This window comes from Bombyx mandarina, chromosome 18, assembly GCF_030267445.1.
Source record: "Bombyx mandarina strain Sakado chromosome 18, ASM3026744v2".
Lineage (NCBI taxonomy): Eukaryota > Metazoa > Arthropoda > Insecta > Lepidoptera > Bombycidae > Bombyx > Bombyx mandarina.
In genome coordinates, this window is record NC_143224.1 from 13,513,098 (window position 1) to 13,532,847 (window position 19,750).

At 34.5% G+C, this 19,750-nt stretch overlaps 1 protein-coding gene across 1 annotated transcript in view; it reads left to right on the forward strand.

The window, feature by feature from the left end:
• The first annotated feature begins 1,668 nt into the window (after positions 1–1,668).
• Positions 1,669–19,750, forward strand: part of LOC114242139 (fatty acid synthase) — a 39,515-nt gene continuing 21,433 nt past the window's right edge. The window contains exons 1-11 of the mRNA XM_028173185.2: positions 1,669–1,833; positions 2,476–2,668; positions 2,979–3,099; positions 11,394–11,597; positions 12,292–12,408; positions 14,279–14,448; positions 14,974–15,110; positions 16,007–16,210; positions 17,673–17,859; positions 18,350–18,512; positions 19,367–19,536. Coding sequence (XP_028028986.2) covers positions 1,669–1,833; positions 2,476–2,668; positions 2,979–3,099; positions 11,394–11,597; positions 12,292–12,408; positions 14,279–14,448; positions 14,974–15,110; positions 16,007–16,210; positions 17,673–17,859; positions 18,350–18,512; positions 19,367–19,536 — 1,831 coding nt within the window. The remainder of the gene's footprint in view (positions 1,834–2,475; positions 2,669–2,978; positions 3,100–11,393; positions 11,598–12,291; positions 12,409–14,278; positions 14,449–14,973; positions 15,111–16,006; positions 16,211–17,672; positions 17,860–18,349; positions 18,513–19,366; positions 19,537–19,750) is intronic.

The window sequence follows — 19,750 nt, forward strand, 5'->3', positions numbered from 1 at the left end:
ATAGTTACAGCGGCTGCCCCGCCCTTCAAACCGAAACGCATTACTGCTTCACGTCAGAAATAGGCAGGGCGATGGTACCTACTCGTGCGGACTCACAAGAGGTCCTACCACCAGTAAAAATCAGAATCAATGACTGAAGGAATGATAGAAGGCAAAAGTGGGATAAAGACAGACATCTAAATATAAATTGTAACGATGGTGCTAAAAACGCTCTACATCACAAAATGTAAACTTTCAGCCTGGAAAATTCTTTGAAATGAAAGTCAAGAACTAACATTCCTGATGTCGTGACGATAGCAAAAGATAAAAAATGTTATGTGCTAATTTAAAAGGCAGGAAACTAGAATTATGTTAACAGTTGGTTCACGTAATTCTGGTTTCAAATTCCAGCCTAAACAGCTTAGCTGTTATTTCCAAGGGCAGGAAATAACCTAAATACGCGATTTCAATTTTCAATTCATTTCATGTCATTTCATTTCGTGAGATTATATTAATATACCTAGGTTGAATAGCAAGCAGCATAATGGGTACGATTCCAGCCTACAGACCCACACCATCTATATAATCAATCAAAGCAAAGGTTAAAAACATTGTTAGACCCAATAGGTGTAATTTCTTTAGCGGTATCAGACATATTGAATAATGTAACACCAAAAACAATGGCGTTAACCGGAAACAATGCCCCGTTAGAAGTACTTAACATAGAATTTTGTTTTTTGTTTGATTAGGGTAATTTGGGGATCCAAAAATCAGAAAGAAATATTTTTTTCTATAATACCATAGGCAAAATAATATTATTATATTAAATTATTTATATATTAATAATATTATTATATTAAATATTATATTAAATTATTAAGCCCCTGGACACAAAAAAATATATTAATACGTGAATCATATGCCATCCCAAGAATATGCTGATTACGGCTACGGAGGCCTAATTGAGGCGAATCTTGGAGAAGGTGTACATCCAGCACTGAATATTGATCATGCTTGTATTATTTCAATTTCACGGCCAAATTTCTTTAACCACGAGTGTCTAATTTTCATTAGTTTTAGTTTCAATAAATGTTTGGTCTAGTATACAAAAACCAGAAAAAGCAACACATTTGTAGCCGTACTGTGTTTGCTTTCACTCCAAACCCAATCCTGATGACGATACCTCATGATGACACTTATTATAAAGGCTTATCAATGAATTCGTATCCAAAATTTGGTGTCTGTGCTGCTAAAACCGACTATCTTAATAAAATGCGTCTACCAAAATTGGGTCTGTGTGGTTAACATTTCAAAACTTCCTTTATTTGCAGCTGCCCCTAAATATCATGATTTCCATAAAGATACATTGTCATTGAAACTGATCAAACATGTGAAAAAAAGTCTAATTTAGCTTCAAAATTTTGCCTAAATAACTAAACAAACAATAAACATTACAAATAAAAAAACAATGGTAATAATAGAAAGTGAATAACAAAAAAAATCCTTGTAAATTTGTTTTAGTACGGAACCTCGCTCTCGGAATCAATAAGCTTTCTTTTAACTAATTAGATGTAGAATTAGAATGACCCACTCTATCTTTTATATAAAAAGCCAAAAAATTCAAATAGAAAAATAGTTGGTTACCACTATCAGCTCAGTAATTCTTGGAATTTAAAACCAAACACTACAATGGCACCGTCTGCTCAAAGAACTATGGTGAACCCTCCGGAAGTTAAAGACGATGGATCGGCCCCGAAACCGCTGACAGGAGAGGAAGTGGTCATCAGCGGCATGTCTGGTATCTTTCCGAAATCCGATAGCGTTTTGGAATTTAAGAATAACCTTTTCAATAAGGTATGTACATTTTCCTACATCGATTTTTTTATTGTCCTTGCAGTGGCTTGTAGGTAGACGAGCATACGGGCCACTTTATGGTGAATGATTACCATCGCCCATGGACATGAGCAGTGCCAAGCTGCTGCCTACCAAAAAGTATTTAGCAGATTAGCAGCTAAAAGGAAAACTTTCATTAAGGTGGTTTCACGTGAAAACTAAACAGATAGGCAGAGTTATTTTCGTCTAAAAACATTATTTGCAGTCTAAGGTTTGGTAGCACACGTTTAAAAAAAATTACCTGTTTCAAATAATCTGTAAGTAGGTGTAAATTATTTGAGATCTCTTATTTTAATGAAACCACATTCTTACTGCATATTAATCCTATCTCTATTTATAAATAGATGTAAATTCGTTCAGTAGTTCTGGAGACGTGTCTAAAGGCGTTCCATTCTGTTTTTATTTTTTCTAGTAAATTGTAAGGCAATAGAGCTACTGTTTTAATGTTCTGTCCATAAATCTTAACTCGAATTTCAATGCCTTTGTTTACAAAGGCATTTAAATTATATGTGTAATTGTGCCTGATCACCAGTAAACAGAAAACTCGTCTAGAAACTCCTCAAAGTAAGTCAAACTAACAGACCCTTCTTTAATCCTGAAAAGGTGGACATGGTAACACAAGAGGACTCTCGTTGGGTCTTCAACCACCCTGAAATTCCGAAGCACCTGGGCAAAGTCAAAGGCATGGGCAAGTTCGACGCCCAATTCTTCAGGGTCCACTATAAGCAGGCCTGCACAATGGAACCTATGAGTAGAAAACTATTGGAGCACGCGTACAGCGCTATATATGACGCCGGTTTGTATCTATCAAATATTAAATACAGTTCAGTTTTTGATCGAATCATATTTTGGTCTACACGAAAGAGTAATTGACCACAGCCATCAGATATCATTTTACATTTATCTTTAAAAAAATATTACTCTCTGTAAAATAAAAAATATATATTTATAAATGATAAATTAATACATTTATATTAAGTTTATAAAACTGTTTTATTAATTTAATATATAATTAAATTTTTGATATAATGTCTTAAGTGCAATAAAATAAATATTTTGTTGTAAGTAACACTAATGTAATATTATTAATTTATATTCCTCCATAGGTATCAACCCTGTTCAACTTTATGGTAAAAAAGTCGGAGTTTTCATCGGGGCAGCGTTCTCTGAATCGGAGAAGATGATTATCTACGAAAACATTCAACGAAACGGCTTCGGTATAACTGGGTGAGTTATAGAATAAAAAAATATGATAAATATTGAGACTAGGACAAAGTACACTTAGTTATATGCTAGTAGAAGTGGTATCACTTTTTAAATACTGTCATTATTTATAGAGGTATTCACAATTTAATATAATATTGTGGTCTCTGATTACTACGATTTTTTTTTACTGCTTAGTTGGGTGGACGAGCTCACAGCTCACCTTATGTCAAGTGGTTACTGGAGCCCATAGACATCTACGACGTAAATGCGCCACCCACCTTGAGACATAAGTTCTAAGGTCTCAAGTATAGTTACAACGGCTGCCCTATCCTTCAAACCGAAACGCATTACTGCTTCACGGTAGAAATAGGCATTGCGGACAAAATCTCTGAATCAAGTGACCGAACTCAAAACCACCTTTTAAAATGTTTTATCAACTAAGCTTAGACAAATTCGTTTATTTTAATTATTCATTTACAACCAAATTCAATTTGAGAATATTGTTAAACTTGGTTACGGCTTAATTTGATTTCCAGTAAATTATTTTGGAAACGAAATTTAGACGCATTTAGCAGTCTGTAACTACGTTAGTCTGGTCGAAGCGGGGAGCTGCACTCTAAAGGGTTAACCACACCAATTAAAATTTACCGGATTTTTATCTAATCATTATTTTATGAGTTTTAGACGAATGTTTAGTAGTATAGTGATATTCAGTTGCTACAGTTAGATGGGTTTTAAATGTTCTAGACACAAAACTGGTAAAATTTTCCAAAGCCGAAACAGTGTTTGGCCAAGAACCAGAAAATAATATTACTTAACTAACAAAACTAAGCATTCTTATAATCTATACTAATATCATAAAGAATTGTTGTTTGTTTGTATTGAATAGGCTACTGAACCGATTTGAAAAATTCTTTTACTATTTGGAAGCTACACTATCCCCGAGTGACATAGCCGACATAGGCTATATATAATTTTTTTTGTAATATTAGGGATCCTTAGTAAAACTCCAATAATGTAACCCAAAGTGTAAAAAATACCTAAAATATTCTTTGCATCGCGTGCCCTGCGAATACTATTGATGATAGAATAAAATAATGTACTACGACTTTGTAGAACACATTATCATTTACAAAAAGTGTTGCGACAGCATATGCCTTACTAATATAGTTATGCCGCAATAAGTGTTCTTTTATTTTAAAAATAAAACAACGTCACATATTGTTGAAATTTGTTAAAGACCCGAGCGGAGCCGGAGCGGGCCGCTTGTCTTTCATAAACTGCATAAAAGTGAAAACGGTAGGCAAATAAATGCATTCCGTTTCAGATGAAATTGTGAATTTTGTTCCTCTGTATTATTTGTATAATATGCAGCATTAATGGCAGGGAAAAATTACTATTGCAATATTTTTTTTGTAATCATGTTAGGAATTATTAGTTTCACTACATTAGTTTTAATTCAGTCTTTATTTTAGTAAGAACGATTTCAAAATACCCTGTTAGCCCTTTGCGTCACCATAATCTAGGAAACAATTTTTTCTATTAAAGATACCCAATAATTCATTTATGATCAAATATAATATTTTATGGGATGTAAATTGAAAAATCTAGTAGGTGGCCGTCCCACACTGCACTTGCCAGTACATGGTCGCCACTCCAGGATCTTTCTGCCCCATCGACCGTCCTCTCTTCGTGCTATGTGGCCGGCCCATTGCCACTTCAGTTCACTAATTCTACGGGCTATGTCAGCAACCTTCGTTCTTTTACGGATCTCCTCATTTCGGATTCGATCACGTAGAGAAATGCCGAGCATAGCCCTCTCCATAGCTCGCTGCGCGACTTTGAGCCTTCTAAAAAGATCCCTAGTGAAGCACCACGTCTGGATGTAGGTAGCAATGGACCGGTCGCACTGGAAATCTATTGGAGAGGCCTATGTTCAGCAGTGGACGGCGATAGGCTGAAATGATGATGATGATGATGATGAAATTGAAAAAGTTAGTTAAAATTTTCATGTTATTAAAAATAGGACAATTCGTCTAAAAACTGTTCTAGGATGGTTAGAGAACTGTTAAAAGGGCTGCTAGTTTTATTAAGCTTACAAGGTAATGACTAAGTGTGGTCTAACTTTAACGTGTAATGTTAACAATTAAAATACATTAGCTCAGTCAGATACTGTGTAGTAACTTTTTTTGGCCACAAATAAAATAAAAATGGTGGTACATTTTTTTGATAATTCATAAATATTTTTTATAACAAAAGCTAGTAATGTAAAAGCCATGGTGTCCATTTAATTTTGAGTTTAAATCACTTAGTTAATCATTCAGCTATACATATAATTGGGTACACGAGCAGTTTCGGCGAGAATTGGGTGCGTAGGCAGACTTTGGTCACCCCAACGTACGTGATAATGAACCAGTAATTCAAATCCATACCCACAAAAGTGTATTTACGATTAAAAGCTCAGAAAAACAGGTAGCGTAGGCAGGTAGCGTTTTTAAATATTCTAAAGTAAAATATGTTATTGGATCGCAAGATTTTAGAAATTGTCACGAGCAAGATTACGGTTTTACCACATGTCTTCTTCGTTGTTCAATGTTAGGAATTTTGACACTGGCATCCTCTTTTCGAAAGGCTGTCAATGATTTACTTTAATCAGTTATGTAAACTCGTCATTCACGTAGGCAATCATTGTTCTTAAGGATCCAAATAACAAGAATAAAAACGTCAGACGGAGCACGTAAATCTTACCCTTGTCCACTTGACTTATGGGGAAGTCATTCCCCTTTGACATAGCTGGAATGATAAGTCCCACTGACAACTATTTTAATTAAGAATATGTCTTTAGTTTTTTTTCCTGTCAAGCATAATTAACAGTATAGCCACCCACAAAAGGAAATGCTTTTAAGAGTAAGAATTAATTATCGGCTATTGTAGGTCATAGCGCCCAGGAAAGTTGTATGAGGAATCGAATCAGGTCTCATACTAACGTTTATAAAATATCTCTAATCTTTTTTCGTGAAAGACTACCTACCACATGTAGTCTTGTCAGTGGTTATAAAGATATCCAAATATCCGAAATATATTGGACTTCTTTTTTCAAACAGTGTCCTTTGACAATATTGTTATCAATTGATCGGTAATCAGTCAAAATATTAATATATGTACTCTTGTTACCGCATCTCTTTGGCTTGAACCAATGGCCCGCCTGATGTCAAGTCGCTACTGTCGGTCATGAACATTGACAAGTCAAGGACACGACGATGACCTTGTTCATATAAACAAGTCCTCGACTGCAAAGCATGAAAGAAACTACCTAACTTAAAATTTTAGCTATTCATTTTTGTATATGGAAATAATATAGTCAGCCCTCGGCTAGGCAATGTTCCGCTAGTCTTAAACAAATTTAGTTAAAGCAAATATAATTTGGAAGCCATTTAAACTGGCTTCGGGCGAGGAGGGCTTTTCTATTACAATATAATTGTTTATTTTATCTCTACATTACATAAACATATCTAGAGCTGTAGAATCTGTATATTTAAATATATCTATTTTTGCATATGAATTATATATTTACTTTGCTTTTCTATCTGTTCCAGTATCTTATCTTTTGAATTATACATGTAACTCCTCGCGACTTTTCTCGTAGGACGACTTAGTTACTATATCTAACTTAATATCTAGTAAAGTAATCAAGTCATTTTATTATAAAAGACCTAAAATGATATCGGCCACGGATTTTTATGCGAAAGTTGTTACATCATATCTATAACTTTAGGTAGGTATTGAAGTATTGGGACTGTATATTTATTGATCTAAATTTATTGTAAACAAAGTGTGGGGTGTGTGGTATCAATAGTTATAAATATCTTATTGACAGTTGAGTAGAAGGACAATCATTTTGGTAATATCTTAAAAAGTAGCCCGCGCTTTTTTACAATAAATTTATTTCCTATTTTTTAGTTGGATTTTCTATAAGAGCGTGTTTTTAATACGCCTGGCTTCATACGTATGTTAGTATGTATCTAACAGAATCTTTGAACATGATTTTAAAAACGTCGGATTAACTCGAAATTTGGCGTCCTTATCAGGGACTGATGACAAGTCAATATGCTAAGCAGTTAGACCCGTTATTTACTTTCGGCAGTCAAAACAACAAATTCCTTCTTTTTTCACATAGCAAATTGGAAACTGTTGTATTTGCATGATTTTAAAATTATGGGTAATTTATGATACATAATGCTACTAAATTAAAAAATGAAAATAAACAATAGTTTAAAAACTAAAAAGACGCTTTTATAGAAAACCCGACTAATAAATAGAAAATAAATTTAAATAAATTTGAAATAAGAAAAGTGTAAAATAAAAATAAAATATTTTACTAGCTGACCCGGTAGACTTCGTAGTGCCTTCATCGATAAATGAAAGACCTAAACTTTTGTATAAAATAAATTTAAAACAAACAAAAAGAATCCATCCGACGGGGGACACATCAAAGTAAAACAAAATTGTTATTTTTATTTCATTCCGAGTATTTTCATATTTATTTACCTTTTAAATCTTCTCTGGACTTCCACAAGTAATTCAAGACCAAAATTAATCAAATCGGTCCAGACTTTCTCGAGTTTTAGCGAGACTAACGAACAGCAATTCATTTATATCTATACTAATATTATAAAGAGGAAAGATTTGTTTGTTTGTTTGTTTCAAATAGGCTCCGAAACTACTGGACCGATTTGAAAAATTCTTTTTCCATTAGAAGCCGACATTGTCCCTGATGAACATAGGCTACTTTTTTTAAATTTTTTTTAATTTTTTTTTTTTTTTGTTTCATGTGTGTTTTAATGTTTCCGAAGCGAAGCGAGGGCGGGTCGCTAGTAATATTATAAAGAGGAAAGATTTGTTTGTTTGTTTGTTTCGAATAGGCTCCGAAACTACTGGACCGATTTGAAAAATTCTTTTTCCATTAGAACCCGACATTGTCCCTGATGAACATAGGCTACTTTTTTTTCATTTTTTTTTATTTATTTTTTTTTGGTTTCATGTGTGTTTTAATGTTTCCGAAGCGAAGCGAGGGCGGGTCGCAAGTATTATGTATATATATAGATTGTAAAAAAAAACAAAGGCAAAAAGTAGTATTACGCCATTATATGCACCGCTTATTTTCAACCGGTAGCAAGCACAAGTCGAGCCAATTAAGCAAGCGAACTTATAATTAGGTTTACATTGAACACGGATGCGGAGTGAACATGCAGTTCTGATCACAAAACATCTTCTTGAACTAGTTCCATTACTCTTGAAAATTGGAGATTCGTATACAAACTTGTAAAGTAGTTTTAGATCTACTTACTTTAACGAGGTTTGGATGTGACGGCTTTCCAGAAACCACATCACGGATTTATCATTCGTTGATAAGTTGATTTTAGATTATGTTGGCTAAAATGGGGTATTTTATTGAAGTATGAAACTCACACACTTTCATTTAATTACTTTTTATAAATGTAGTATTTATTGATCAAAGTCAAAAATTAAGAGTTAAGCTAGCTTAATCTTGTAAACGGGCTTTTTAACTATTTGTGATTCTTTCAGTTTTTCAGTTTTTTTATTGCTTAGATGGTTGGACGAGCTCACAGTTCACCTGGTGTTCAGTGGTTACTGGAGCCCATAGACATCTACAACGTAAATACGCCACCCATCTTGAGATATAAGTTCTAAGATCTCAAGTATAGTTACAACGGCTGCCACATCCTTTAAACCGAAACGCATTACTGCTTCATGGCAGAAATAGGCAGAGTGGTGGTACCTACCCGCGCGGACTCACAAGAGGTCCTACCACCAGTGCAGGGTGGTGGCACCTACCTGAGCAGGCTCAAAAGATGGCTCTTTGATCTGTAAAAAGTCTTTAAGACTACCTCTACTACTACTACGTCATTATTACAATGACTATTGCAAAACGCTAAGCACCCAGAGCTGACTACTACTTAAGCATGATTTTCTCTCCCATCAAAGAGGCGTCTACCACTAAATAGCTGTAGGCTAAACTAGGCGTGAGTTTTTACATATTCGCCATCAGTGAAACCTATCAGACGTGCCAAAGCTCTGATATATTGATGTATACTTTCATTTATCTCTCGGAGGCAGTGCCTTAGCAACTTTTTATATTTGATGGGAAACAATAAATCTGAGATATGAGAACGGATCGGCGGTATCCATTTGAGATAGTTTCGTTTTACGAGCTTTTTTGGAGTTCCTTGACGGAATCGTGGAGCTTCCGTGCGAAACTTGAAAGCTGTTTGAGGGATCGCTTTGAAATATTTATGTGAGACTGATCTAAGTTTTATTGAAGAGTTTGCATTGTTTTGTATCTTTTGTTGAAGCTTGGTAGATGATCCACGCGTCCTACTTACCAAATGAACTTCGTCTAACTAATTGTGTTTGTTAACGAATTTTTAACTATAATTCGTAGCTCAAATCGAACAAAAATAAACGAAGAATACTACAACCACAATATCCGTTAAAAAATATATATACCTAATTAAAATTGTTGATCACGCAATATTTGTTTAATTATAATCAAATATTGTTTGTATAGTTCTCTGAATCGCACTTATTTATCTAATTTAGTGAAAAATAGTTCGCACTAGGTTTAACGGATACCGAGTTAGCTACGGCTTAACGGTTAACGATTAGCTATTGGTGGTTAGCGAGTCACGGGCCTGCACACATCGTTTGGTATTTGCTGTTGATTTAACAAATTTTTGTTTGTATCCTATCTACGTGGCGAAATGTAATTTATTCTGTAGTGTATTGACTGCATTTTGTCTAAAAACAGATGGTTAATCATTCAAAATGTCTTAAATAGATGAGATGGCGATAGAGACTCGTTCATAAATTTTAATATGGTCATCAATACGGAACCCAGTTCACAAACACACAGATTGCACTAAAATTGTTATTTTTTTATGTATTTCGTGGAAGGATTTCATAGGATTTACTTTCAGGTTTACTTTTGTTTCGCTCTGATTCACGGCTTTAGTTTTTCATAAGGTATACATAAATATACCATGCGGAAAAATATTTCGATAAACAATGCAATCTATCAATGCAATCTAACAATGCAATATCAATGTAAACAGAACTAGTAATGTATTTAAAAATATATTTTAAAAATTTAATATCCATCTGGAACAAAAAAGAGAATAAAAACAAATAATCAGTACGTGATAAGAATGGCAGGCGATCGAACATTATGGCATAAAAAGAGGAGGCCTATGCCCAGAATAATAGGTTGGGGAAAAAGTCTTTTCGCATCATAGTATGTATGAACTTGTAAAAAAATCTATTTGTATCTGGCTGGTATCATTAAAAGTTTAAATTTTAAAGAAGATAATTTCAAATTCTAATTAGGAAAATGTGTGATTTTTATTTATTTTTCGTACTGTCAAGATGAGTGAATCTAATGAAGAAATTCGAATTAGGTATCAAATGGCTGAAGAAAAAACCCCAACCCAACCAACCCGATCATAACCCAACATCCCGGCAGAATCACCCAATCACCTCTATCTTGAACCACCAAAACACAACAATAACAATGACGGTCGAAAAACTCACCGTCAATTTAAAAAAAAACAATAGGCAATTTCGATTCAATGAACATGCTTTTACGGAATTATAATAGAATGAATTTGAAAAACAAATTTTACAAAATTACAACGACATAAAAAACACTAAATTAGGGAGTTTTTTGTTGTTCTAATCATCTACTGTATGGTAAATTTCTAAATGACGTACATATGTTTAAATATATACATGAATAAATAATAAATACTTCAGACAAAGATTACCCGAATATTTGCTTAATGTGGGAATCGAACCCACGTCTTAGCGCAGTAATCAATTACGCCTATTTACTGCGCCGAGTTAGTCAATTATTTTAAGATTTAGATACGACAGCGGATCCGATATTAACAGAAGGACCGTGAGCTCACGGATGAACTCTTTTATTTATTTATTGCTTAGATGGGCTGGGACGAGCTCATAGCCCACCTGGTGTTAAGTGGTTACTGGAGCCCATAGACATCTACGACGTAAATGCGCCACCCACCTTGAAATATTAGTTCTAAGGTCTCAGTATAGTTACAACGGCTGCCCCATCCTTCAAACCGAAACGCATTACTGCTTCACGGCAGAAATAGGCGGGGTGGTGGTACCTACCCGCGCGGACTCACAAGAGGTCCTACCACCAGTAAAATAACTCATTCATCTTACTTAGAAATAAATAAGTAAAAATATATTTTAATTCACACAATCATTTTCAGAGGCAACAAAGCTATGTATGCGAACCGAATCTCCTACTGGATTGATGGGAAGGGCCCATCTTATGCCCTGGATGCGGCTTGCGCCAGCTCTATGTCGTGCTTAGAGCACGCCTATAGATGCATGAGCACGGGTCAATGCGAAGCAGCTATTGTGGGTGGATGTAACCTCTGCGCTCATCCGAATGTTACTTTGAATTGTAAGAGGTAACTATTTTGATGCTTTTCTTTTTAATACGCTTTTATTAGCTCCAGACGTATGCATGTTGGTATGTAACGGTAACGAATCTTTGAACATGATTTTGAACCCCTTCAAAACGTCGGATTACCTCGAAATTTGGTATACTTATTAAGGATCTATGACAATTTAATATTAAAAAAAAAAGAAAAAATTTAAATTCAACAAAAAAATGAAAAATAAATAATTGTTTAAAAAAACTAACAAAACACGCATGCATGCGTGTGATACAATTACTATCATACCATACAATGTGCATGGTATCAGTAGTTTGAATATTTTATGAACAGATATGAGGAGAAGAATTATTTTGATAATATCCTGAAAAGCACCCCACGCTTTTTTTACAATAAAATTATTTTTTCTTACGTAAATTTTTAATTAAAATTTATTAAGTTTTATTTTCTATTTTTAGTGGGATTTTCTATAAACGCGTGTTTTGTTAGTTTTTAAACTATTATTTATTTCTATCATGTTAATGATCACATTTGTTTACATTAATTTCTTCAATTCTGAACTCCAATCATCATTGTTTAAATAATGACTTCTTAAAACTGAAGTATTCTGTAAAATTTAGTTTAAGAATTATATTGCACAGTAGAGTAAAGCCAATCTGACAGCGACTCATTTTTTTCACTGATATGATAAACAATTTTATTTCAGGGCTGGTTTTCTTTGTCTGGATGGTAAAACAAAATGCTTCGATAAGAACGGAGACGGCTATGTTAGATCTGATGCAGTCAGCGTCCTATTCTTGCAAAAGTCCAAGAATGCTAAGAGGTAAGATAATCATAATAATGTTACGCGCTGGGGTTCGGGATAAATAAATGTTCCACCAAAGTACAACTTAAAACTGTATTTATCACGTAGAACACCCACAGAACACTTTAAAATCCTCAATTCGCTTCTTCCACTTCGCTTCAAGTGATCCGTTCGCTGTTTCGCTTCGAGTAGTTCCGATTACTAACTGACTGCGTGCCATCTCTGCAACGCTTTTATAGTCGATACGACATCCCTAGATTTATCGAGAACATTCTGGACAAGTCGAGTAGCTTCGATGTGTGTTTCCGCTATCTGACAATAGATGGCGTTGTGCTTCTCGAGCGTTTTAGATCCTTCGATATTTGTTCGACTATTCGGCGATAGATGGCGTTACTCTTATCGGCGTAACGATAATAAAGAGCGAGTGCAATTGGCAGTTATGATTGTTATTACGTCACCCAATTGCGCCAAACACTCAATATAGACAAGTGCGTATCCTAGATTTAACACGATTTTTTAATTATAGATCATTCGTATTTGGAATTTGGGGCATTTAATGAATTAATAGCTGATCTAAGGTTCAATCTTTGATTTAAAGATCTAAATGTTTGCCCGAACTAATCCCATAACTTTACCTCAAAACCGCGATCAAATTGGTAAACCTTTGCGGAAGTTAGCCCGCACAAAGGTCCAAACAAATAAACGCAGAGTCTGTTTACGATTTCATTAAATATGATTTTGAGAGACATTCGATACACTTGAACAAACCTACATAATATTAATTTGCAGTGTTCTTTTTCTATAATTTTTATTATAAAATCGAATCATTTATATACGAAGTTTTTAAGTATTAGATTACCTTGAATCCCGAATATCGTTGTAGCACATTTTAATATTTAGAATTTAACAAAAATGTAAGCAAATTTTGAAACTAAGTTCTTAAAGCTACTGGTGGTAGGACCTCTTGTGAGTCCGCGCGGGTAGGTACCACCGCCTAGCCTATTTCTGCCGTGAAGCAGTAATGCGTTTCGGTTTGAAGGGTAGGGCAGCCGTTGTAACTATACTGAGATCTTAGAACTTATATCTCTAGGTGGGTAGCGCATTTACGTTGTAGATGTCCATGGGCTCCAGTAACCACTTAACACCAGATGGGCTGTGAGCTCGTCCATCCATCTAAGCAATAAAAAAAAAGCTATAAATTGCTTACCTCGGAATTGGTACATAAAATATTTTGGATTGTACCGCAGTTTTCTTTGGGAAGCAGCGAAGTGGACAAACATCCACTAACATACTACGCGACATTTACAATTCTATGACTGCTTGGAATTCACTTCCCTAAGTACAGAACGCGTTTCGGTCAAGTTTTCTGATTCTGAATTGAAGTTTTAGTTTCTCTTCTAGATAAACTCACCATGAAAAATTAAATATTCGTATTAACGAACTTCAGTTAATAAATTTATGTGCATTTTGTCGTAAGAATAAGAACTATTTCAACTGGTAGTAGAGAGTACTGTGAGGCTATGGAGATGGTCGCCATCGTCTCTACCTGACTGAGATGCGTCATGGGTCCCGATTCGTAGAGTAGGAGAGCTTCCCTTCTAAAACAACTGAGACTTCTAGCTCATGCTTCATGTTGGTATATGGTACTCGCATTGGGGTCTCTATTGTTTTTTGGTAACAATTTAACACAAGGCGGGCCTTGAATTAATTTTTCTGAATTCATTAAAAAAATGGGTGTCTGTCTGAAAAAAATCAACACCGGCACAGTCACATCGCTTTGTACAGGGGCCTCTTGCGTTTTAAGGCCACAACAACTGATAGTCAAACAAACTTATTATAATTATCTTAACGTGAATAAAAATGCCTCAATTACCCCATTTACTTCCAGGATCTACTCAGAAGTATATTACGCAAAAACTAATTACGGTACAAACGTAAATGCTGATGAATTTCTACCAATCCGTGAACCGAAGGAGATACAGGAATTCCTTGAAGCGTTCTACTCTGAAATCGACGTTTGTCCTAAAGACGTGGAGTACATTGAAGCGTCTGGTGCTGGTACGTGAAATACTGTAATTAAGTTGTGGGGGAACCTCCGGACTTACGAAAGACCATAGATATCAAAATTTCGAAATCGAAATTTCAATGCCCCTTTTTTTTATTACCCTTAGATCCGAATTGCAATACTGATTTGACGTAGTTATAAACAAAGGTAGCAGCTCTGATTCGTAAGCACTATAGATAATTAAAATGGTATTAGAATTGAATGGCTTACGTTAAATATGATCCATAGATACCACATGGCTCTGGTCATCTTGAGACATTGAGCCGAAATATCAGTTTTAATGGAGTGATGACTATCATATCAGTTGATCATAAATGCTTAACAGTCTGAAATGATTTTTTTGATACTTTATCGTCGTTGTATCGTGTGTCGATTTGGTCGCACAAATGTAGGCGTCACATACTGCTATACCTTCACGCTTCACATGAAAGCTTAAATGCGTGAAACACAACTTTACTTTCGGTACATGCTGTGTTGATATAATAGTGTAGATACTTACAGCATTCTTTTTTCTTTAGCCATTGCTGAAGCCGACGGTAAAGAACTTGAGGCGATCGGTAAAGTGTTCGGCAATGATAAAACTATCAAAGTGGGATGCGTCAAGTCGAACATGGGGTCAAGTGAAGCGGCCTCTGGAGTTTGTGCTGTTACTAAGGTAACTGAAATAATTTACAGCATTTTTGAAACACCATCATACCGTTAAGGCTTAGTGAAAAAATACGTCAAACTAACAAAAAAAAATAGATGTGTGGTGTCGTGGGACACCGGATAGGAACCAAGTTACTTATTATAAAAATATTAATTTTAAGTTCTATTCGAGATATAAAGAAAATAAAACTGGAGATTTCGCAACAACACACGGTCATTTGGTAACGTGCGAACTTATTGTGGTACACTTCATTCACGGTTGTTTGCATAAGGGTAAGTGTATTGAGCAAACGAACGCTCAATCGTTCTTGGTCAATGAATGATAAAAAATATGTTATTTTTTGTACGTTATTACAAAGTTAAGTCGTACACTGTGTGCATTACTAATAAAAATCTTACGTTACGGACGTTTTTTCCCAGTTAGGGTACCCTTCCCCATCGTCCCATAACAAACTTCGTTCCAAAAATATGGAGCTACCGACCAAGAATAATATTTTGGAGTTCCCGAAACTCTGATAGGAGTCATAGTGATAAATTAATGAAATTACTGTATACAAAAGAAAATTCGTATATAAGAAAACGTTTTGAGTTGAGTCCCCAAAGAAGATAAAAATATGTATATTCTTACAGTAGTCACTGATCTTATAATAACGCTGAGATCCTTTGACCTTTGATAAAATATATAAAGTTACCTCAATTATCGAATGGGAAACTTTGAAATGTATTGAGCGACTTATGATACTTATTCCTAGATATTTTTTGATGGCCGAAGTATCGTCGTTAAAGTTTATTCACCCGAATGAATACGTTCTCACGACGTTCTTCAACAACTCCAAATGATTATCAAATGAGAATAAGATATTTGACTAACTTATTAATTTTCATTTTGAATTCTGTTTTTAGGTCTGTCTAGCATACCACGAGGGAAAACTCCCAGCTAATTTACATTACTCCGAACCACAAGATCAAATTGATTCCGTACGCGACGGGAGAGTCCAGGTTTTAACTGACAATTCTCCTTTCAAAAGAGGCTTTTCCGCTTTGAACATGTTCTCTTTTGGTGGAGTCAATTTGCATGTCTTATTAAAGGGACACTTCAAACCTAAGGTAATAATAATTTAAGCATAAAGTAATACATTTACCACTTAACATTATTTTTTATAATAATATTAATGAGCAGTGAAAGACCTTTAAGAACAAGACCGATAAACAGCCAAGCTATCCCAGGATTGAATCAGGCGTAATCATATGATTATGAGTATAATTTGCATATTATGCTACATCATAGTCGGTTGCTCTTGGTCGTGGTCATGTGGAATTCTTGCTTGTTAAAGCCTTGATAGATGTTTTCCACAGTTTGCGAACCGAGGCCCGGCGTTTTTGGAATTCATTAAAGAGCAGTAACCGGTGCTTGGTCATGGAATGATGCAGCTATTGTTATCGTAAACAAACCGTCGATCATTTTAGTAAATATGTTCATAAATCGCGACCAAATACTATTATTAATAATATGAAAATGGGCGTAAGGGTACCACATACAACCGCCTATATGCCGCGGAGTAGTTTGGTTTGAAAGGCGAAACAGCTGTTATGGAATTGAAACTTCGACTTTATGATAGTTGACGGCATTCACGTTGTGACGCTATTCATAATATGAATATGTCCGCTAACCACTTAACGCCAGTTGGGTCATTTGCCTGTTCATCCATCAATGCAGTAAAAATTTTAAGCCCATAAACTACCTTGAACAAGAAAATATACGCAAGATATAACCCAGAGGCTACATAATATATGCTTCATGGGTGTTGATAACGTTTATAATATAACTAGCTGTACCCGTTCGCTTCGCTGGGCACTTAAAATTAACATTATTATTTCTCACCCCCACAAAGATTCTCATCATTAACGACAACTGGTATAGGGAGTCCAACACTCATATAAATATTGGCCTATCCATGATGTACATGTTTTTTTCTACATGGATACCAAGTTTCAAGTCAATCGGATGCATGGTTCAGTAGTTATAACGGAACATCCGTAAAAACCACTGTAGATTTATATATTAGTATAGAAGCATAGATATGTATATGTGTAATGACAATGTTGTAAAGTTTCTCGACATCGCTCATGATAGTGAACGATGTGTCCACTTAATCATTTCTAACACATAACATTTGTCATCACTTATAAATCGTACTATCGATAAATCAAGATAAACGTTACACGTTCAATAGCCAAGCTAAGGTTGTCTGCGATTTAAGGTTGTAAATATACATATGCGGGAACCCAGACTTTTAACGTTAAATATATTTAACAAAGGTCCTGATTACTTTACTGTAAGGCCATTTGGTACAAGAATAGATATGCCTTTATCGGAGTAAAAAACTTATTGAAATTTTAAGGAGCCTTAATATTATACTAGCCAATATCTTAAGTTGAATATTTTATATTGAAACTAAAAGAGACCAACACAGCTTCTTATTAAATCAACAATAATAATTATTAAAAAAAAAGCGCTATTTCTCTTTTCAATCAACTTCTTCCCCATCTTCTTTTGTTTGAATCTCAGGACCTACAACGCTACAAAAGCAGCATACCTCATTTAGTGCTAGCATCCGGTAGACAGAATAACTGCGTAGAGAAGATTTTCGAATCACTAAAGACTAGACCCGTTGATGCCGAGCAAATAGCACTGATACACGACATCCATGATTACGAGATAGCTGGACATATGTGCAGAGGATACATAATACTTGGTATATCACCTTTATTTAACTAACGTAGTTGGGTCAGTTAGTTACATACAATTTTAGAGTTAAATTAATTAGTAAGAGGACATCAATAATGAAATTTAAAATCAGGATGTTGTTACTGCCAGAGCTAACGATAGTCGAATGAAAGCTCTAAGCAAAAAAAATATATCGAAGTATTTATTTTATGGTTAAAGATACTATATGAGATAATTTAATTTACGAAATAAAAGAATCACAATAAGTGATATCTATAAAGAAATGGTTATTTGGACTGGATGGTTGTACTGTTAAAAAGAAAACCTTACAACTCATGTCTCAAGGTGAGTGGCGCCATTTAGGTTGTAGATGTCTATAGGCTTTGGTAATCACTGAACATCAGGTGGGCCGTGAGCTCGTCCACCCATCTAAGCAATAAAAAAAACTAGAAGTTCTAATAAAAAGATCAACAATTTGTAACATACCAATTTGTAACATGCCTATAATATTTTTTTAGAAAACAATGAGAACAATGAAACGGTCTGCCTCAGTGAAAGCATAGAGTACTGCCCAGGTATTACTCGTCCGGTGTGGTTCGTCTACAGTGGAATGGGAAGCCAATGGGCTGGTATGGGAGCTGAATTAATGAGGATTCCTGTATTTGCTGCTGCTATTGAAAAGTAAGTTCGAATTGTTATCTGAAGCATCTGTGGCATAATATGTAAGATATTTTCGTAATCATTATGATTACGCCTGATTCAATCCTGGGATAGCTTGGCGGTTTATCGGTCTTGTTCTTAAAGATCTTTCACTACGAAGCAAATACATATTGTGATGAATCCAAACCGTAGACTTAAGGTGAAATACGACTGATATCGCCTTGTTCTGATACAAAACCCTCGTGCTTTTTCGTTTGATAAGTTCCTACTTATCAGACTCAATTGTATTTTATCAATTAATTTCCTAATTGATAAAATACATTTGTATTTTATTTTATATTGTATTTTTTTAAATACAATTCTATACTCAATTGTAATATTTAAATGTATGTAAATTCCTAATTAATTTAAATTAATTTCATTTCCTTATTAATTGAGTCTTTGTGATACCAAGTTGGTCAGCAGAGCATTGTGACAATTACTACATTCTGATGTATAATCTCATAGAACGTAATAACACTACAACTTTTTATTAAACAACTCTAGCAAAAATTAAAACTTATTTGGTTGCTTGGTGCTTAACAATGAACAAAAGAAATAACAACGGCCATAATGTTGACGTTGTTAATGTATAACGACCTTTAGTTTCACAAAACTTTAACTGTAACTAAGAAGAACTAGAGCTTTAATAAATTTTCTTTTACACTATGAATAACAAACTTAACAGTCTAATTTGGAATAATTTAAATGAAAGAAAAACTTTAACTAATCTCCAATTCCCAACACTAGTTAAGCTTTCTAATTTTATTACTATCACAGCCACTACTAGCCAGAAAGGTTTTCTTAAATGAATATATTTTACTTTTCACCGCCAGATGCCACAAAGTTCTCGCGCCCAAGGGTATTGATATCGTCCGTATCCTGTGTGAACCAGATAAATCTATCTTTGACAACATTCTCCATTCATTTGTTGGAATTGCTGCTGTCCAGATCGGACTTACCGATGTCTTGAGAGAAATAGGAATAGTTCCTGATCACATCATTGGTAATTGAATGATTTTTTATAGAATACAGCAAAAACTGGTCTAAAAGTAATCATTAAAAGTGAATATTTGCAGTTAAGCATTAAGCTATAATTGCTTAAATAACTTAAAACAAAATCAATACTAAGAAATAACAAAACACAAATGAAGCAACTTATAATAGTTCAAATTCTTAATGAACAGAATATTCTATAATATGTTGTTCACTTTATACAC